The 23,277-nt window shown below is 35.0% G+C and overlaps 1 protein-coding gene across 2 annotated transcripts in view; it reads right to left on the reverse strand.

Annotated features, from left to right (window-relative positions):
* NAV3 (neuron navigator 3) overlaps positions 1-23,277 on the reverse strand; it is a 347,818-nt gene that overhangs the window by 197,629 nt on the left and 126,912 nt on the right. For both annotated transcript variants that reach the window (XM_021678554.1, XM_021678552.1), the window contains exons 4-6: positions 22,957-23,029; positions 20,271-20,454; positions 595-663 (exon numbers count right to left, since the gene is read on the reverse strand). In XM_021678554.1, the coding sequence (XP_021534229.1) occupies positions 595-663; positions 20,271-20,454; positions 22,957-23,029 (326 nt within the window). The remainder of the gene's footprint in view (positions 1-594; positions 664-20,270; positions 20,455-22,956; positions 23,030-23,277) is intronic.

The following is a 23,277-nucleotide window of genomic DNA, read 5'->3' on the forward strand; positions in this document are numbered from 1 at the left end:
CAAACACTTTCAATATACATTTATCAATCAGTATTTTCCAAACAGGATATAATACAGTCATTTGCTATAACAGACTGTCTTTAAAATATGTATGTCAGAAAGAAGCAAAAATTTCAACTATTACAGATAAAGGAACAGTCCAGGTTAACTTCGTGACCTGGTGCTAACCTCCCCACAAAAAGCTACCAGCATTTCTCAGTTCTGCTTCAAAATGTGCAATAATTAATGCATGCCCATCTCGAAAAACAATTACATTCTTGTAACTCTCAGATTCTGTAACCTGGAAGGAATGGGGCCTTCCAAGTAATGTTTTCCTTGACTTTCTCTAAGCTTAGAAGCTAGACTTCAGCCCAGTCATAACAGTATATATAACAAAACTAGAACAGAAGAAGCCAAAACCCATTTAATGATCTAACACAGACATGCTCATCCCCGAGAATGCATATGGAAATCCACTTGGAAGAATTCAGTCTTCTAAACTTTTCATCCAGAAGTATGTAATTTATGAAAAAAATTTAGAATGATAGGACAAAATAACACTGGGCAGTTACTTTATTATCACTAACAAGCAATAAATTAGAGATATTAACTGACCTAGTAGGCTTTTTTTGACTGGTTGCAATTCCACTGTGATTAGACTGAGTTGCATATCTGGCTGCCAGACTGTATGAGGAGAAACAGAGAAATTGAATTAAAGAGATTCTTTGAACATGGAAAGAAAGCACAACATTACAAGAAAACTATGAGTTAATGAAATGCAATTGGAACATGTATAAGCATGTATAAAGAATAAATTAATTAGAAAATTATGATAATGTAACATATATACCATGACCTTTGATTAATGAACACACTATGAAACGATGCAGGGCACCCCTTGGAATAAAGTGTGTCATCACTTTAAAATTACGGCTGCATGATATTGTTCATATTATTTTAAGGAGGATTTCAGCTCATAAAAAAAATCGACCTTTGTAAATGACTAGGAAAACTTCAGGAAAGCGGAAGTTTAACTTTACATAATACAAAGAGCTCTTTCCCAAAAAGGTTAAAATGAACAGAAAGAGTATGAGAGTCATTATTTTCTTTGGTAAATGCTTCTAATTTGCTGCTTTAACTGGAATATTATTTTCAAAACCAAATGACTAAAATATCTGGTTTCTGACAAATGTATTGTTTGATCTCGAGTCCTAGGGATAGAATGTTCTAAGGAAGCAAACAATACAAGGTGTTTTTCTAAAGAAAGATCTATGTAAAGGTTAAACGGAATAAATTGGAGTTAAGTTCTCCAAAAACAAACTGAACAACTATTAATGACAGCTTCTGGGCATTCTTCAGTTATAATTCTTAATAATTTTTAAATCAAAATCTTTGATCAAAGACACAAAAGAAAGCATTATTTAAACTGAGTTCTAAACAGCAGTGAATATTTTACAAACATAAATGAAATTTTGCACTTAAAGTTAAACTAATTCCTGAATTACCTGAGTGTTCTGAAATTAGTGTTTTGAAGGATATGGTGAGACCCAATTAGACCTGAAACATGTTCACATACCCTGTGATGGTCATGGATTGATGCCCGAGTGGAGAACCACTTTTCAGGTGAATTGTGAGGGAGCACAAAGGCCCTTAAAAACCGCCCGGATAGAAAAGAATAAACCCTCATAACTAAGAGGCTTTTCAGAGCACTCATTTTTCACATTTAATATGTGATATATTATTCATTTGCCTATAATAAATTCTGTATCGTAACTACATTGGGCCAAGTGGCCCAACTACTTCAGTAACAATGATATCAGAGAATAATGTAAAAATAAAAACCAAAGTGTCTGACTGAAATGAGATACTAATTTAAAATTTAAATTTAAAATTTAAGCACCCAAAGTGAAGAAACTTTTTTGTGTGAACTTCTCACTCTAGCTGTCAATCCAAAAGAAAGAGACCTACCTCAAGGTTCACTACTATGTCTGATCCCATACTCTCCAAATTGAGCACAAATATTAGCTGGAGAGATGACAATGAAACAATGTACTTTCCTTCGGGTACTGAAGCCATCTGATAGGGTTTTATTCCATGATTTTAAAGAAGTACAATAATTTCTAGGATTGAAGTGAGGTGGGGGAAGAAAATCTAGAAAGGTCAACTGACCTGCTAAAATCGGATTGGTTTTATGGCCCATGTGTGGTTTCTAGTTTATTATGAAAGAACAATACTCTACATGTTGCCTAGATTTTTGTACCAAACCCTCATATTTTAATCCTTTGAAACTTGGCTTCTGTTCTGCTTTGCTTGCACTAGTGAAACTGTTGTGTGAAGAACACAAGACTTCTATTCAATTCTCACCATACTCTAACATCTTTGTATCTGACCCATATTGTTCCCTCTGCCTTTGTGAATCTCTCTCTTTCACAGACGGTAATACCAGTGAGCTCACTTGATTTGCCCACCATCATTCTTGTCCATTTTCTCCTTCCTTCTACTGGGTCCTTCCCCTCTATTGAGCTCTTAAAGGCATGATTTTTCATAGGTCCTCTTTCCTCAAACACTTGTATTCATTCTTTCACTTAGAAATTCATTTCTTTTCTTATTTTATTTTATTTTATTATGTTATATTAATCACCATACATTACATCATTAGTATTCCATGATTCATTGTTTGCGTATAATTCATTTCTTACCTAAAACTTTAAGTAAAATCTACTATAAACTAGAATTAATGTATGCATCACACTCCCAACCATCAATATCAACTGAGGAAAAGATGTCCATTTCCATGATCTTCAAAGTCACCACATTAAACACCACTTCCCTTCTTTTATCCCCAAGTCTTAATCAGATCCTTCCTCTAATTTCTTAATTTCTATTCACAGGATCATCATTTTCTTTAGTCCAATGGGCTTGAAACCTCAGTAGTTGACTCTTCTCTTTTTCCTTTTAATTATTGCAGATATGCAATCAATAGGCTGTCACTCTGATTTAACCTCTACAAATCCATTTGCATTTGTGTTCTCTTCCAATTTCCTTGTTTATTGCACTAACTCAAGCCCCCAACATGTCCCACAATGCCTCTGGCCCCTTTCATTTTTCTTAATCTTCTACTTCGCTCTGCCTCCACACTCAGTAGAAAATCACTATTTTCCCCCACAGTGCTTGTAATACCATAGCCCACATTTCAGATTTAGTAAGTTTAGTTTCAGTATAGTAACAGAGTAGGTGAGGTGGTATAGCTAATGCAATTTATTAGTAAAACGGACACAAGGGACGTGTAGACACAGCTCTGAAGCAAGACGGGGAAGATAAACAGAGTCAGAACACCAATAAACTAGGAATTTTCAAAATATCTGGATTGAGGATTGTGTATTTTTTTCCTGGAAAGATTGTCAAATGAGACTCCTTCTAGCTAATGGGTGGTAAAAATATCAGAAACAAAGCACAAAAGAAATAAATATTTTGAGACTCATTGTGGATTCTACCAAAAAGAAGTATCTGCTCATCTGTCTGATAAAGTAAATATTAAGGGAATGCTTTTTAGTACCCTAACATGGAAGACAAGAGGAGGAGACTAGAGACAGTCAAATGAATTTTTTAAAAATGAAACTCATCTGTTGTTCAATACACAGAAATATCCAAACTACCATACCTTTCTAATCTACTTTCAGTACAAATTCCCATGTGGAACTATAATATCCATTTATTATAAGGGAAGAAAGCTTCTCAAAGTAAACAGATCCTGAATTTTAACTTATCCATTTTTACTAATTGCCAGAAACTTGCCATTCAAGTGCCATTCAAAACTGGCATCACTTGGAACTTTTTAGAAATACTGAATCTCGGGTCTCATCCCAGAGAATCTGCATTTTAACAGGATTCTGATGCATAATAAAATTGAAAAAGCTGTGCTCTACAGAATACCCACAAATGTCCAACCTAGGAGGAAAAAACCTTGTAGCTTCTAAAGTCAAACAGCATAATCTAAACATCTCGAGTCAGGCCTCCTCATCTATCCTGCAGCAGCTTTTGATACTTTTGATATCCACCTTCCAGAAATCCTCATCTCACTTGGCTTTCCTAATGCAACAGCTACCTCTGTAGCTACTCCTACTTCCCAAGTAACAGTCGACTCACTCTCTCTGCCCCCTCAATTGTTGTACTGTTACCATGAATATTTTCAGAATTTTAAACCTAGGCAACAGCTAATCTACCCCTCTATTCTTTCTATCCCAGATCTACATTTTATACTCAATCTCAATCCTAAACTCAGTCTCTTTCCTAATAGTACCTTGAGATCCCCTAAATATTATACCCAGATCTATCATCTAGATTTCTCCCAGATATTCCAAAAATGTTCAAAACAACTCATCCTCCTTCTTTCAAACCATCCTCTCTCTCTCTCTCTCTCTCTGACTTGGCTATGTAACTTGAGTGTCACCGTTTTCTCCATTGAACAATATGGAGTTGTCTTGATCATTACCTTTTGCTTTTTTTCCTCCATGTCATCTCTCTCACAGACTCTAATAATACGTCTTTACTAGTTTCTTTGTTATCAGTCCATTTTTATTCCCAGACAAATCAAATTATTCCTCTCATAGTCAAAAGAATGAACTTTCCCAAGGAAGAATGAATGCCAACCACTTCCTTTGAAATTGCCGTTGACCTCCCCAGTTGTCCACAGGATAAAATCCAAGGCCTGTGATTTGGTTTACAGTACTTCAGTATGTCTCCTCAGACTCTTACAGCCTCATCCTCTCTGCATACCTCCACCCTGTGTTCTCCACTGTCACCACACCTCTGCTCCTTGCATACAGCCTTTTTCCCATGGGTCCATGGCTTTTCCCATAAGGTTTCCTTTATCTGAAATGCTAGTCCTCCTCTTGCCTACATTATAAAATCTTACTGCTAGTTCAAAGTCCTGCTCAAATCTCACCTTCTTGTTGAAGCATTTCTCAAGTTTCCCAGAGTTAATTTTGTCCTCCCCAGTCCACAGATCTTAATTCTTCTCTAATTATTAGGTTAATATGGGAATTTATCATGGTAAATGTCTATGTCCTGAGCAGACTGTTTTGTTTACTAGGACAGGAATTATGTTATGTCCACTTTGCATTCTCAGTTCCTTTCACGGGGTTAGTATGGTTCAATAATTAAATAATTGATTGATATTTATTAAGTAGTATTATCAAAGATATGTTATATTTCCATCTTTTAAGCAAATGGGATTGTTTTAAGCAAGTACTTATCAGAAATATATTAAAGGAACAAAAAGACATTCATCTTCATTGTGTCCTTATTAAGTGACCTGCAGTTTACACTTATTTTCTCATTTATTCCTCATAATAGTCTTGCAAAGGCTACACTCTATTCCTGACTAGAAATATGAAACTAAAGATTTTAAACATTAATTTATCTGTATACATTATACATATTAAAAATAACAGTAATAAAATTTGACCTTTGGTCTGTTAGATTCTATATAGTTTGTGCTATGTTCTACTATCCTATATCATTTTCTTGCCAACTGATTACTAATTGCAATATTTTAATGTTTCTTTTTCTATTAATTCATTGCCCTGTGGATTTGTGAATATCTCCAGGATGATGACATCATCATCATCATCATCATCATCATTTCAATACTGTTACAAAAATAGCAACTCCTAGTATCAAACAAATCTACTTTAAAAGATACTCTTTAGCATTCAGATAGATAATAATTTCATTCAATGGATCACTTTATATAGAAATCTAGAATTGGCAATAAGACAATTTGAAAGAGTAAGATACTTTCAGTATCTAAGCAACTCTCCTCAAAAATCTTCCAAGTAAACACTGTCTTTTGAATTTTTAAGCAACATTTAATGAGGGCTAGGAAATATGGCACAAGAATTATAACCAGTTTCTCCCATGCCCATTTCACAGATGATTAATTAATCAATCAATCAATCAATCAATCACAGAATTCTTTTCTACTAAGCCCTTTGGTAGCCTCAAAATCCATGGCCAGGATTCAAGAAATCCTTATTAATCAAAAGAATTAGAATGAGAACAAAAACTTATTTAAATCTCTTCTTTATTGTCTCATCAAAATATTAAGATTTGAGTGGTTCCATACAGGATTTTTGTAGAAGATTCTATTTCTATTATAATTATTCTAGCAGTGGACTTCCATGTAGAAGTAAAAATTATATAATCTTATTCTTTAATTTTTATTCTTAAAAACCAAATTGAACCCAGACATAAAACACACATGAATCATTAAAAATCACCAAAACATAATCTCAGCCTCACACAATCTATTATTCTTTATCTCCATTAGCTACTTCCAAGTTTCTTCTTAAAAAAATCTCAGTTGAAACAGTTGATATTTCAATTATCTCAATTTGTGTTTAATTATTATGATAATTAAAAACATTTTTTCTTATTTATTCATTCTACAAATATCCTTATAACACCTACTGTTTGCCCAGGCAAGAATCTGGAGAGCCACAGCTTGCTAAGGAATTGGGCCTTTGTCCTGATGCAGTAGGGAATACCGAAAGTTTTGACTGCAGAATAAATGATAAATTCTCAGATTAAAGAGATCCTCTCTTAGATATGTAAAGGAGGAACTGGGGGAGGAAGGAGGTAAGGACATTTAGTAAGACCAAATTTCCCATTTAGGAGACCAAAGGGAAATCACTGCTATAATTCAGGTAACATTTGATGAGGGTCTGAATGAAGACAGAAGTAGAGAAAATAGAAGTAAATGATTAATGAGAGAAGTTATAATGGTAGCTGTAAGAACTGAAGAAGAGGGAAGAATTCTGGATGGCTCCTGGGCCTCTGGCTTGAGTTGCACAGGATAGTTACATAGATGAAGAATAAGAAAAGGAGACTGAACATCCTTGGTATAGTATCTGATGAGAAAATATCAAGACTCGACTTCCAGATTATATCACTAGTCATAGAGTGAATGAAGTAACAGGATATACTGGCAAGACGGATATTCAGTGGTGAGTAAACCCACCTTTATAGTGGAGCTAAAGTAAAGATCATTTGGTGATCTTATTGTAATGGTTCTCTTATAAAGTACATAAACACTTTTGGCTGTTGAATGAATAAATAAATAAGAAATTGACTTCACATCCCTAAGGTTTTCAAAGTGGCAGACAAATACAGATATTGTGAAATTTGATTCAGTTTTGTGTTCTATTTATTCTAATAAGCACATATTTATTGATGTAATCAACAAATTAATCATTAACGACTTTTATTGACTGTCTATATGTACTGGCACTGTGCTAGAAAAACTCAATTTGGAAAAATTAGATTTACACATGCATGGTTCATGTTTCACTGTGAAACGTATAACCCTTAAAACCATGTATATGAATTCAAACTCCTTTCTAAAAAGTGTAATTTGATATTTAATGGAAACTGAGTTTACCGCAAACTTGAAAGAAGCAATATAAAAATATTAGGCAGGGGTGTAAAAGTGGTACATTAATATCTTTCTTTTCTATGCATTATTAAACTAAATTTTCAGTAGTAAAAATCTAGTATATTGGTTTGTAGCACATAATTTAGAGTTGGGCTGCTCTACCTGAATCCCAGCTTTGCTGTTGCTGTTCTCTGTCCCTGTTTCCTCATCTCTTGAATGAGGATGATAACTTTACCTACCTCAACGTTTTTATGGGGCTTAAGCTGTAAATCACTTAGAAGGGTGTCTGGCTTAAATAAGTGCTGTAACAGTTAAAAAGAAAATTCAGAGGGATTCAGATGTACGTTTGAGAGTCTCTGAATGAACTAACCCCCCACAGGAAGCTCTATAAATATACTGGTGAATTCAGTACAACATAACTTCCTACGTTTCTCAATCCCTGTAATTCCTCTGCTCTCTTGTGCTCAGTCTTCCCAACACATCCATTGGTTCTCACCTATCACTTCTGAGGTTACTCTGTTCTTACTCTAAATCCCACAAGCCTGGACCTCTCAGTACAGCAGCTGAGCTTTTAACTCTGGCTCAGTCTCTAAATTTATAATTACTTTGGGACCATGATTTATTGAAAGCAAAGATAATGAAGTCTCCTTCTCCCCCCAGCATCCCTGGATACTACTCATTCTTCTTGTTTCCTGAACTCAACAGTATGAATCCCTATAGGTCCCAATAGGACATCCATGAAACACCTCTCCCAAAGCAGCATGAACAGGGTGAGAGTTTCAGAACCTGTAATTCTCAACTCTGTACATAATCCAAAAAGTGTCTCAAATACAGATTTTAATGAATGTTTTTGTTGTATAATATAATGTATAAAATGTATATATTTTTATATGCTTATAAAATATAGTATATTTACTTTAATATTTCAACCAGAGTTTTATTTTAGATTTGTACTCTAGATTTCACAACTAATTTGAAAGACAAGGATAAAATGTCTCAAAAAATGAGGCATTCCTCAACAACAACAAAAACAATTTGGTATTCTTCGGTATTCTTCCTGAAGAATACCAAACAAGCTACCATAACTCCGAATATATTGCAAAACAAACAAAAGGAACATTCTCTTGTTCACTCACTTTACCCATAAGTGTGGTTGCCAGAGTTTTGCTCTGAGACCTCCCTTTTTTGCTCAGCTTTATACTTTTTCCTGAGTAATCTCTTCCACTTCTATTGTTTCAATTAAAAAAACAGGGTTAAACAATGTTCCCATGTCCATATCTCTGGCCCTGACCTCTCTCCTGGGCTCCAGAGCCACACACAAGACACCACCATTTAGAAGTCCCATTGAAATATCAAATTCATGAAGGCCAAAGGTGAACTTTTTTCTCTCCACCTCCTTCTTTTCATCTGTTTCCACTATTACATCATGTTTTTCTTCCTGAAATATATCACTATCCAATGAGTCAAAAAAATAAATAAATAAAAACAAAACAAATGTAATGTTTTCTTTCACCCTTATCCCCGAACAGTTCCCAAGTCCATTTTCCTAGTCAGTACCTCATGCCTATTAATGTTACACTGTTCACTTTCCAACCATTTTAGCTGCAGTGCCCTTCCCACTCCTCTCCCCAAAGCACATCTTTCCTCTACCCTGTCACCAAGGTTGTGTTCCTAAGTTATAAATGGCATCATTTTTCTTCTGCTAAAAAAATCTCCAAGACAATTGTCCTTTATGTTCAAGAAATGAGTCCCAGCTCCTAGACATAACATCCAAAGCCTCCATAAATTGACCTTGGCCTACTTCTCTAGTCTTATCTCTCATAATACCCTGTGGCAATTTAAACATAGAGCTATCATAAATTCCTTAACACTCCTTTCATTAAGAGGTGAAATCTTTGTTCCACTCATACTCTCCTTGAATCTGGGTGGGCTTGTCATCCCATCAACCAGTAGGTCACCATGTAAGAAGGACAATGTTCTTGTGACTGCCATGTTGGAGAAGCTTTGTGTAGTCGCTATTCCAGCTAAGCTGCCAGACACATTGAGTGAAAAAGTCACCATGTCAATGGATTCTCTAGCCATACATATTTTGCCTCCCAGAAGTTTGTGACACCTCAGCCGCTCCACCCTCCCCTGTGGAAGTCCCAAACACAGAGACAAGCCATTTCCAGCTGGGCCCTGTCTGACTCTGAGGCTCACAAAATCCATGAGTAAAATCAAATGGTAATTGTTTTGCACAACTATATCTGGGATATTTTTTTGAACCAGCAATGGATACTCAGAACGCACTTGTACTTACGCTTTTTCCTTGTCCAAATACTTAGAATTTCCTGAATGTAAATGGCATTTAATTCATCAGTGCCCTCATCTAGGCTCTTTCCTCTAACTGCGGTCACTGGGTAACTCTGTTGGATTAGTTAGCATACCTGATTGAACTATCTGTTTAAGTATCTAGGTCTTCTATTACATTGTCAGCAATTTGAATGGTAAAAACACCACCATATCTCAACCAAACATCTAGCATAATTCTTGGCACACAGTGGGGGCTGGACCTTTATTTGTTGAAAGGTCACAGCTGAACTTTCAAATCACTGATGAAAAACAACACTGGGCTCTAATGTAATATATGAAGAATCATTAGGAACAATATAGTCTTTCATTAAAATATGTCATTTCATTTCCATATGGTACTCATTGACTGCACAGTGATTGACTCATCAAAACATAAAAAATGAGGCACAAAATAGTTATTCTTAAAGTGTATGTACTTAATACAAGTATAATTGAATAAACTATGTTTATCAGAACAAGATAGAATCTAAAGGCAATTTTTCGTCTATGTAGGTTCTTTTAACTCCTCATCTAAATTAAGAAATTGTAATAGGAAATTATTTAGAACACCCTTCATTCTTCTCTTGTCCATTTACCAGTAAGTATTAGAGTCACACAAACATGTTATGAGTAGAAATCCCTACACAGAATCCCTCTACAGTCAGACATTTAGTACTTTTGATTCCCAAAGAAAGACGAAAACATGCTTCATCATAACATCACATTTGTCCTTTTAACAGCACTATTCTCAAGGAACCAAGGAGGAATACAAAGAAATCACAAAATAGGAGGTAAAAAATTTCTTGGCTATGTGGACAATTTATACATCTCAATTGTACTTTTATTGGTACCATGTTAAAAAGGTAGAAATTATCTCTTCCCAAATACACTGAAAATAGTTTCAGAGAAAATTAGGAAGAGGTTACCCAACACATACTATACTTAAGTATATGGGAAGAAAGTCTTAAAAGATGTTTAGACAAAATAACAAATACAACAAAATAACAAGTTTTAAAGATAGTAAAGCACATCCACTAACATTTTAAGACTGAGATAGATTGAAATATATTTCCTTGTATATCCTATAATTGCTAAGAGTAGATATAAAATCATACATTCAGAATTAAGATCCAAAGAATTCTCTGAACCAAATTCTTCCTTGAATGTAAAGATTTTCCCCTTTGTGGGATCCTTGTGCAATGTTATAAAAAGATAACTGGCATCTAATAGCTCTAAGAAAGAGGGAGGTGTTCAACCGCTTCTGCAAAAATATGTTTTGCACCTCAAAATCAAATATGTTCCTTCAAAAATATTTAAGATGTTTCACAACAGCAATATGTGCATCCGAGTATGTGATAAAAGTACTCAGTCCCTATACTTAAATTTTGCTGAGACTTCACTGAAAACAGTTATTGCCTAATCCATAAATGAGTCAGAAACTTAGCTTTCATCCACATGTGTTTCTTTTTAGTAGCTGGGTGGCTGAAATATCATCCTGATTATATGTGAGACAGGTTACTGTGATAACTTATCCCATTAGTGAAATATGGTATGTAAATATATTATAACCTCTGTGTTATCTTAAATTTCATCTGACAGTTAATAAGGCCACCTGCATGGTCTGTTTTCGTGGGATCTCAAAACAGTAACTAAAGAGGGAGATGCCTGCGTAAGATATTACTGCATCAAAGTCTCATGCTCTTTTAGGAATGCAGAACTTCAAGATAAAGGGCAACTCAGGAAACCAGGCTCATATTTCTCTCACAATCTTACCATAAATGAAATTTTCTAACAATGCTTTTACTTACACATAGCTCAAAGCATTACACTGCTCCATGGATTGTTTTCAATTTATAATTTTCTGAGTAAAATTGTATCACAATAAATTGAGTGCTCCATTCCAAAAGATCATTTTAATGCAACCACCAAATAAATACATACATACATACATACATACATACCACACCTGAACCCTGAATACCAGTAGACAAAGCTGTTTTGTTAAGCTAAAAATTTAAACAAGCTTTGGTAAAGACTATCCTGATTAGTGAAAAGTCCAAATTATTTAGTACTTCTAAAGACAAGAAGTGTTATAGTAAGCACAAAATATGTTAACAACTATTTCTTAGTACACATGTTCCTGAAAATGGCCTTTAATTATTATACTTATAAAATAATTACATAAATGCATGTCTATACAGTGTTTGAAGGTCTATGAAAAATCTATTTTATAGAGTCCTTATAATTGGACTATTCTCTATTTACTGCAAAGCAAATGTAATCATCAATGCATTCAGTTTTGTGTTAATAAGGAGTGGCTGGGGTCTCAAAACATCTCTGATGGTGAGCTTTGGCCTAGAGTCTGTCAGGAAGGGAAGGCTGATTTTGTTTACACATCTTTTCAGACTGAGAAGTCAATCAGAAAGGGACAGACTGTGGGGGTCGTCAGAAGTGGAAGCTCAGGAAATAGAATGCTAAGAGGCAAATGTTGACAGTGTGCTTTATGATGAAGAGAGACCCTAGACTAACGGTTAAAGTCTCATAGGTGAGACTATCTCAGCTGCAGAAATGTTACAAGTCCCCAAAATCCAATTCTGTGCTCACCCTGTCATCCCCTGATTATTATTTGGTTTTCTATGTAGCTCTGACCACAAGAAAATAGTTCAGTGGTCATACTGACATGATTATTATAGTTAATGTAACAGTTGCATTTTCTATTGTTAAGTCAGTAAGTGGAATGCAGTCTTTAGTGGAAAACAGATTAATATAAAGTAATTTCATATGGCATAAGATTGGAGGTATAAAAATCAAGTCTACATTGTCAGTGCTCTATTTGAGAAGAAAGTGCACCATCAATACAAAACTAAATAGAGCCCAACAATGTCTAGTGCTTGGGAGACAATATTCATAAAATGTATTAGTCTCCTGAATCATTGTAATGATACACAAATCACATTTTGGTTGTTTTAAGACAAATTATGAAACACTAACCATTGTTTTACATAGACATTTATGTCAAAAAGCACAAGTCTTAACTTCTAAATTAGTAGTCAAATACCTTAAAATGGATAATATATTCTCCCAATTCCATTAAAAAGATAGAGTATAATTATGATGTTTTTATTTTCTACTTGGAGAAATTAGGTTCAGTTAATTGCTTTTTTTTTTTTTAAAGAAGAAAAGGAAGTTAACAGAACCAAAAATGATTCTGCCCATGCCTTCTGAGACAAATTCACATTATTCTCTTTTCCCTAATGTGATGCCATTAACATGTTGAAAGGGAATAATTAAGGTTTAAGTTCACAATAGCAAGAATAACAGGATAGAGGACAAGAGACATCAATAGACAAGAGACTTCAACAGACTTTGAAAAACTGAAAATAAATGGAGTAGAGTTAATGGAGAACACATAGGAAGAGAAGTTTCATCCTAGTGTACACATGGAGGAAGATTTCAGTCTAGAAGAATAAGGAGGGAAGCTGGACTGGGAAATTGCAGATAAAATGAAGGGACTATAAAAAGGAGATTAATCAAATATCCCTCTCAGTCACTACCAATGACCACTCTATGACCAGACATAAACAAACCAATTCATTAACCATCCAAACAAACAAGAAGCAATTTTAACTACAATAACTGAATAATCCCAGAAAAATGATGCTGGTATAGACAGGTTCCTCAATATACCTGGACTGATCCCTCTAAAGCATCATTGAATGATTGCATTCAAACAAATATCAACTTTCAATAGACATTCAAGAAAGGCCTTGAACAGGAAAGAATCATAGTAGATGTCCTGATTCTGCAGAACATATTTCTAATAGCCATTATGTAAACACTCCATTGGTTTGAAAGCTTTTGGAATCAATCCGTACAAAATAGAATGTAAATCATATGAAGCTTAATTTTTAAAAAATGCAGATGACAGAGGTTGGAAATTGTTAGTGGACAGGGGGCGGGGGGGAGAAACAGAAATGCTAATAGCCATATTTTATAATACAGAATGCCAAGAGATATTCTACAGTTGACTGAGAAAGAAACAAAGATGTCATTTCATTATATAAAGTTACAAAGTTAACCAATAAAAGAACTAAAAAGAGTGAAATTTAACTATGTTAGTAGCACTCCTAGAAAGACCTGTCCATATACCACTGACCACCTCTAATTTCTCTCTCCCGTTTTCCAGTGAACAGATTCTAATCAAGTTACCACAGCAACTACTCCACTGGAGTAGCTCTCATCAAAGTCTCCAGTATGAAATCCATAAGTCAGACCTCAGTGTGCACCCTACTTATGTGCAACATTTGATGCAGTTAAGTCCTGAAGGTTGGTAGATAATGGTTAGAAACACAAACTCTGTAGCCAGATCGCCTGGATTAAATTTACAGATTAGTCACCAGGAAACTTCATGCAATCTAACTGGCATTTCCATTTCCAGTTTGTTTTTTGTTTTGTTTTGTTTTGTTTTAAATTTGAAAACCAGGATTACTAATGATACCTATCTCATAGGGTTGCTGTGAGGAATGAAAGAATATGTATATAAAGTACTTAGAATGGTAACTGAGGCTACATATAAATTATTATTGCTCTCCCCCTTCTCCTTAGAACTCTTCCTTCACTTGCTCTCCAGGCAAACAAGTTCTGGTTTTCTTCTGACTCTACAGGCTGTCCTTTTTTGAGTTTCCTCTAGGAGTTCTTGCTATCATCCATTGTCTCAACACAGGTGGGCTCCTGACCCAAGTCCTCATCTTCTTCTCCCTATCTATACACAGATTTTTGGTGACTTTATCATCTCTAGTCTTATAGTTTTTATTATTTCTATATGCTTGTATCTTGAGAATTTTTGTCTATAGCCTTCACCTGTCCCTTCAACTCCAGTCTTGCAATTCCCATTGCCTTCTTAGTCTTTCCACTTGGATATACCTAGTAGACATCATAAAATTGACATGTCTGTAAGTAAATATTTGACCTTCTCCATACCAAACCCGCTCTTCCCACATTCTTTCCCTTTTCAGTAAATGGAAACATCATCTTGCCAAAGAAGAGTCTCCTCTCTGTTTACCAATCCCACAGCAAGTCTGGCAGCTAATTCTACTGATATTGCCTTCAAAATATATTTCAAACTGACCTTCCTCTCTCTGCTTTCTGTATGGTACTCCAAGTTTTTCTCCATGACTCCTTGTTTTCACATTTTCCCCACTACAATCTATTCCCAAAAGAGCAGCCAGAGTGACCCCTTGATTTTTTATACCTGTTTATGTTCCTCCTATGGTATATGGTAACTTCCCAACCCTCCTGGAGTAAAATCCAACATCCTTGTAATAGCAACAGGGTCATATTAGTGTCTCCCTGCTCTTGGTCTGAATTAATCCTACTCTTCTCCTGCCTCCTTCCCTCTGATCCATCCCAACTGTGGTATTTCCTCTTCTTAAAATAAACCAGACAGGCTCCACACTCAAGGTCTCAGCTCTTGTCTCCAACAGCCTGAAATTCTCTCCCACAAGATAACCACAACCGCTAGTTCTCTCACCTCCTCTCCTCAAGATCATCAGACTGAGGACTTTCTCAGAACCCTATTTAAATTTGCAGGAATATGGCTTCTACACATTGTGTTTCCTTCTTTTCTGGTTTATTTTTCTCCACCATCAGCTGTCCAGTTAGTGATACATATTTTAATATTTTATTGTCTCCCATCACTAGGATGGAAGCTTCAAGAGGGCAAGAATTCCTTAATCTCTTTTGTCCTCAACTATATCTCTAGTGCCTGGAAGAGTGCCTAGAACATACTAAGTGCTTAATCAATATTTGTTGAATACATTAATGGGGGATGGGAGAGATGGGGAGTGTATGAACCAAAAGATAATGATCAAATTAATGAATAAAAACTAGAGGCAGAAGTATTTTATTTGGCTACATGGTAATAACTAATAAAGGAAATAAGTAATACTACTAAAATAATTAAAGGGGTTACCTCTGTGTACCTAGACCGGGCACGAAAAGGTCTGAGCATTAGGCTGTTACTTTTAATAATGAGGACATTATTATTTTGCATTACTTTTATATATTTAATAAAAGTTAGAAGTGGAATGGACAAAACTGATCAGAGAAAGAGAGAAGGGAGGGACCAGGGATGAGGCTGATTTGAGGTTTCTAACATGGGTCAGTATATTTCATTATACATGTGACATGATCTTAAAGGGGGTGGAAGGTAAAGTGAAAGTAGCTGGGATGAGTGTCTATTACATGCTAAGTGTTTTACTATGGGGGCACTTTATACATGAATTACTCTCTGAGGTCTTCTCAATACCCTCTTGAGGAAGTTATCTCCATTCCAATAGTAGAGGTTACAACTCTGATACTCGAACAGGTTAAAATCATTTGCCCAAAGCCGCACCACTGGGAACTGGCAAGCAGACTTTAAACCCATGTCTGCCTGACTCTGAAATAACCAAGACCATATAGATGCTGCTTCATCTATAACAACAGAAGTATGAGTAGTTGTCAAGCTTTTTAAATGGTGAAATAAAAGCACAGAATATAAGCAAAGTGTGTATATTGTGTATATACGCTCTTTTAATATTACGCCCTGTTGGTTTCCTAAATCAGGCAAAAATTGAAGGGTAATTTCTTTCCCTTCAATTATTTCTCTCTAGGAAAGAAAAAGTCCTGCTTTAAAAAAAATTCATAAATGTCCTTTGTGTTTTGTTTTGTTTAAAGTTTAATTGATTCACTGACTTTTTTGAAGAGCACACTATAGGCCACAACACAGAGCTGAGTTAAGAAACTAATTGAAGCCAGGTTCATAAGGGCTTAAGTTACCAGAGCCTTCCTGTCATCTTAAATTAAACTTCCTTATACACTTTGCAAGATTTATAACCCCAGGCTGAAAAGCTGTAAACCGTCCCAGTTTCTGAGTGAATCCCCCAGAAGGAAATGATGTTTCCTGGAAAAGAGAAAGGCAAATATCCTTAATGGGAAGAGGGTTCCAAGAGCAATGTGTGTGGCAGGGGTCACGGGAACCTTGGCAAGGGGCTGCAGAGGGAATGGACAAGTCACTCAAAGAACATGTGTCCACAGATTTTGCTATTTGACTTGCAAGTCCTAACTGAGCAAGTTCATCTAAACTGCAAGTGGACGCATATTTGATTTTCTCCTACAAATGAAAAGCAGAAGGGCAAATGATCATCTGTGGAAATCATAATCTCCTAAATTCTCAAAATAGCTGTTATTATAGACTTATCGACATCACTGCCTTTCATGTTTCTATGCCCTACGCAATTTCTTACCTGCCTCTACCTTTATAGTCAATTTCTTTTCTTTTCTACATGTTTTCTTTTTATAAAACATAAAAATATTTGTCATGCAATTCAATAATCACTATTTGTGAGTTGGTAAAATTCACTATTTAATAACAGGAAGGAAAGTTATTTAATAGTCTGGACAACAATTAAGCTAAAAGGTCTACATTTTAAGGAAAAACCTCTCAAGTAAAGCTTTTAGCCAATAAAAATCATCATCTTTTTCAAATACCATCATGATTACACCTCATATATAACTGAGTGGTACACAAGAAAAATGAATTTTCATTACATAATTTTCTTTCACTATAATGATTTACCTGATATTCTCAGGAAAATTATCCATTCATGACATGCATTCTGCTCACTGTTGGTTGGTCTCATGTGCCAGGCATTGTGTAAGATTTTGGTGAAATTAAACTCCCTGTTACCTTTGATGTCAACTAGAACTTTCATTGTCAAAACTCAACACATGGAAAAGTATGATGAGCAGAAATACCCTGAATGCTCAAACCATATTTACTAATCAAATGAATTTTGAGTTGGAAAATACAGCATTCATTTCTACTTTGTTTTCTAGAATAAGAAATAATACTTCCCCATCTCCTAGTTAATACTTAGAAAAAATAACTATGATTTCAACTCCTAAAAAAGATTTTTATCACTTTATATTAAAACATTTTTCACATTTTCCCAGTTGGTTGAAGAAAGGGCCTTTAATCTATTTTTTTTTAAGTTTCTTTCTTCCTTCCTCCCTCCCTTCTTTCCTCCCTTCCTTCCTTACCCATCCATCCATCCATCCTTCCTTCCTTCCTTCCTTCAGTTTAGAGGGAGAGAGTGCACGTGTACACACACATGATGGGGGGGGGTGCAGAGGGAGAGGGAGAAAGGGAATCTTTTTTTTTTTTTAAAGATTTTATTTATTTGACAGAGAGAGAGACAGCCAGAGAGGGAACACAAGCAGGGGGAGTTGGAGAGGGAGAAGCAGGCTCCCGGCTGAGCAGGGAGCCCGATGCGGGGCTCGATCCCAGGACCCCTAGATCATGACCGGAGCCAAAGGCAGACGCTCAACGACTGAGCCACCCAGGCACCCCGAGAAAGAGAATCTTAAGCAGGTTCCACACACAGCATGGAGCCCAACTAGGGCTATTCATTATCAGTCTACAAAGCAATTAAAAGTAATTAAATTTATCACAAGAAAAATTCTTTAAGAGTCTACCTCAGTCTTAAAGGACACTGGTGAAAAGAATACTTTTCAAAACCTTCCGAAGAAGGTATAAAATTACCATGCCTACTACATAGGGCTTTATATTTTTAAATAAAATATCGTTCCATAACAGCCATGCATATCTAGCAAGAATGAGAAAAACAATCTCCCCAGAAGGGTCATAACCACTGAGAAATTCTGGGCAAGAAATTCCACATGGCAGATACAGAAATAGAATGAGGTAAAGTAAAGACAAATGATACTCCGTATCACTTCCAGAGTTAACATATTTTGTACAATACCACTTAACTTCCTATGTTTTTTCAGCTACTATTCTTGCTTCTTGTCCATTCAAATAACTTAAACCAAACTTTAGGAAATATTATTTCTGGCAGTTTTCAAAATCTAGATCTCTTTCTACCAACCATCTCCCCCAAATAATAAATAAATAATTAAAAAAGCTATTTCCTCCCCCCCATTCTTAAAGAAATCCAAAGAACTTCCCCTGTAGAGAATTTTTTCACTTTGACTTCTGTACAATTTCACTTACATCACAAAAAGCCAGGAAGAGCTTTCAGAACAAAACCATATCTGCATTACTGAGTAATGAGAAACATCTTTTATCACTCCCTGAACTATGTAGTATACCCTATATTTTTGATAAAATTACAGTTTTTCTTTACGGACTTAATAATTCATTAGTGAGTCAAATCCGCCAAAGCAAATAGAGTTTACATGGTCATACAGAGAAAAGAAGTATTGCTTAATATGAAGAAAGGGCTGGTTGACAGATGAAAGAGAAGAGGATTTCTGAACTGTTGAATATTTGACAATAAGTGGTTGGGGGGGAAGGTGGTATGTGAATGTAATTTGGAATTTTACTCTAACTTTGTGAGTCAATACTAAATACCAAAAACAAACTCAGGGTAAACTGAGTGTTACTAGGTTTCAGGATTGCCTTCTTAAGATGGAAAAAGTTAAATATTTACATCTGTTTGATATGTATATATACTCTTAAAGATGATGAGTATTTGCATATTGAACATTCTCCCTCCGAAGGAAAAACAATCAGCTATTTACACAATAGAGCAAATGACCCAATATCCTGGTCATTGGTGAGGAACAAATGAGCAGCATGCATGAAACTTGTTAACTTCATTTCATTCTGTGATCATTTTTTGATGTGTCAACTTAGCTAGGTTTATTGGGTCCCACTTGTTCAATCAAACACTAATCTAGGTGCTGCTGAGAAAGTATTTTGTGGATGTGGTTAAAGTCCACAGCAGCTGACTTTTAGTAAGGGAGCTTATCCTAGATAATCTGGGTAGGTCTGATTCCCCACTTGAAAGGTCTTAAAGGCAAGATGGAGGCTTCCTTGAGAGAAGAAATTCTACCTGATTATAAAAGTTTTGGCTCATGCTGAGAGAGTTTCAGCCTGCCCTTTCTGCTGGGCTGCCTTTAGGATTTCAGACTTGCCTAGCAAGTCCCCACGATCATGTAAACCAATTCTTCACAATAAATCTCTTAATCCCTTCCCGGTTCTGCTTCTCTGGTTGAACCCTGACTGATAGAATTCCAAATTGGAAAACAGCACTAAGGGCAGAGGGAAGGAAGTTGCCATGATTTGTCAGCACCCCACCCCAGGCTGTGTCTATGATGCACCAACAGACTCAAGTCAGATGGACACATACTCAATAGCACATTCTAAATAATCTGCAGAAGGAAACAATTGTGCCACGTCACTCACAAGAAAGACATTTCACACACTTTGATACAAACCACAATCATCTTTAGAAAATAAACACCAATATTTCACCTTAAATTAATAAAGGCTGCTCATCCAACCAAAAGAAAAAGTGGTCTTAATTTCTACAACATCGGTCAAATTACATAACACTGATGAGACTACATAAATATGTTTTCCAATCTCACAAACATTAAGTTGTTAAAAAAAAACAACAACAACAATTTATATCCAGACAAGTTAATTTTACACACATGCCCTGCTTCCTGTCCTTACCTGGACTGCATATCTTGTTGGGTTTTGGCCTGACTGGCTTCTGCCTGAGGGGAGGGGTGGCTGACTCGCTGCTGAAGCTCCACCAGAGACTGGTAATACTGTTGCTGATGGTGTTGTTGCTGCTTGTAGCGAGACAAACTGAAAAACAGCCCTAGAATGGCTTTTAAGTTTCCATTTCTTATTTCTGCATCAAAGGGAAAATATAAAAACAGTAACAAATGAAATGAACAGTAACAAATGAAATGAACATATGAAATGAAAAGGTTTTCCTTTTTATTTATTTATTTTTTTACAAATGCAATTCCAGTTTCCATTCTCTTAGACCGAATCTGTGAAGATAGAAATGTACCTCAAGTCTCGCAGTCACAGATTCAAGCAAATCTGAATTTCTGAAGCGTGATAACATTTCCAAATAGCCTGGAGCTTCAGGGACAGAGTGATGGGAAAGAAGGTAGAACAAAACTTGTACGAGCAATGGTCTTTGCTGATCCTCAACTGCGATTTTTCTAGAGTTTGCTTCTTCCTAGAAATGGATGGGCTCTCTGTCCTGCACTAATCATTTGATTCAGCATTCTGCTTCCCTCACAAATACTCAGCTGTTACCAACACAGTGATGGCTATGAACTGGAGAAAGAAAGCCACTTAAATGTTGGTTGTCCTACATTATAAATAATGATGGTGTGGGTGCACCTTATAATGACAACTGGATTTAGAGTAGCCCTCCTAAATCACCTAGCAATCAATTTATTCAAATGTTTATATATTTATATATATGACTATATATGTAATCTCCCAAAAGTAGACATTATAAGTATTAATTTTTTAATGGTCCACTTTTTCTCTTGACTCATACTACATATTAATAAATTATAAAGATCAGCTTATTCATGACAACAATTGATAAACGTAACTGTAAATCATAGTTCTAGTACATGGAGCTCCTAAATTTTTCTAATACTGAATAAAAAGATAAACACCCAAAGTAAGCTACAATCTGAACCTTGTTTTCTTTTGCTTGCAGTTATAATATAAAATTCAGAGAAGAGATGGAGGTAAAGCTTGAAATAAGGCTCTGAAACCTGTAATCATATTCTAAATAAAACATGCTGTTGACAATAAAATACATCCTCCTGTGATGTCAAGGTTTTATGTCTCCTTTTTGTAGTTTAGGGACATTAACAAACTATTCTGATTTCTTGCTCTCTGATGGTTTATAGACATCACACAAAGTATGCAGTGGAATTATTCATTTAAAATGAGAATGAGATGTTTCCCCACCTCCCCAAAACTTCTCACAGTTGCCATAATATAGAAGAGTTAGTCTGATCAATATGAGGCTACAGTAAGAAAGTATTAATGCTCTCATGTAAACCTAGATGATATTAAAGGTTTTAAAAATTTCTTGTTTTCTTACTATGTATATTTTATTAATCTAGAAAACCATTTTGAGCATTCATATATTTTTAGAAGATAAATGAAAATCATTGGGTTTCTGTTACTAAAGGATGTCATATGAGAAGGCAGAGACATAAAATGAACAAATGGTAACATTTTTAACTTACTTTTAAGCACTGAAAAAGTAGAATATTTTCCTGGGAAATTTTATCAACTTTTATTCTAAATTGCAGAACCATCAGTTAGGTTTGAAGCTAAGGTTTTTGGCCCCCAAATGTGTAATTTCATATTATACAACATATCATATAAATGTAAAAGACAAAGGAAATTTAAAACAAAAAATGAAGACAGAAGAAAAATTGGGAAAACTCAAAAAATTCTACTAAATGTTCACTGTATTTCAGAAGCCACATAATTCCTTTTTCCAATGACAGCAAAATTTTTAAAACTTAGACCTGTCTAATATTTCTAGTATGTGTGGGGAAAAAGGCTATTCAGAGCAAATGACTATAGTAGAAATATTAACCAATCTAAATTGTCAAAGTATATACCAGTATCTAGCAGAATTTTAATATATAAATTAATATTCTAATAAAATGGTGGTTATTGCAGATCTCAAAGGACTTGCTATTTCATAACCTTAGCAACTAGATTTTGTTATAGTACTTGAAAAGTTTTCCTAAAAATACATGTGAAAGAAAAAGATTAAAAAAAAAAAAAGACAGAACCAGTTCAGTCTTTTTCTACTTTTCTGTATTTTAATTATAGTGATGATCTTTTAAACCATTAATGACTTTAAAGCTTTCACATATGACAGCTATTAAATATTTTAACTGCTAATTATTTAAGAACTCATGATGACTTATTTAAACTTACCAAATATTTCAACCAGGACTACCAATTTGATGTGTTATTCATAAAACAATATTTGCAGATTAATTATACTATTTTTACCTGAATTTCATCTATCTATAGCATTATCTATGTATCCATCCATCCCTCTACTTAAGACTCTAAAAATACTGTACACTGGTGATAACATAAAAATGTTTTGTTAATCTACCCTTCTCCCACACACTCAGTCATGAAAATAACAGTTTTGCCAAAATATGGAACATATATAAATAATTAAAGCATATATTACTAACCATTGCATTTATGTTTCTATTATTTTTGGAAACTTGACTTCATGTATTAAGAAGCTATGTACTCCCACTTTACATTTCCTGCAATACAAAAACAATTTTTTTTCCACAAACTTGGGTGTTATTGGTGACAACCTTTTTCTTACCTTCAGCGGATAGACCTTGAACATTTACTCCTCTGGCTGCTAGAAAACTAAGGCAGACATCAACATTTTCAATCTGTAACATGAAAAGCAGTGAAAAAGCAACTTAGAGGGTTATTTTTAAATAAACAAATGAGCTAAAATGAAACCAGAGAGTAAGATAAAGAAAGAATGAATACTTTACATTCATTTCATACTAGAGATCTTTACCAGAGTTTAACTAGAATTATTTTTGGCTAATTGCAGAACGAATATAAAGCTTGCCTTGTCCGGTTTGGTATTCACAAACAATTCATAAAGGCCTGATCAAGAATGGCATTCTCA

The sequence above is a fragment of the Neomonachus schauinslandi genome, chromosome 5, assembly GCF_002201575.2.
Source record: "Neomonachus schauinslandi chromosome 5, ASM220157v2, whole genome shotgun sequence".
NCBI lineage: Eukaryota > Metazoa > Chordata > Mammalia > Carnivora > Phocidae > Neomonachus > Neomonachus schauinslandi.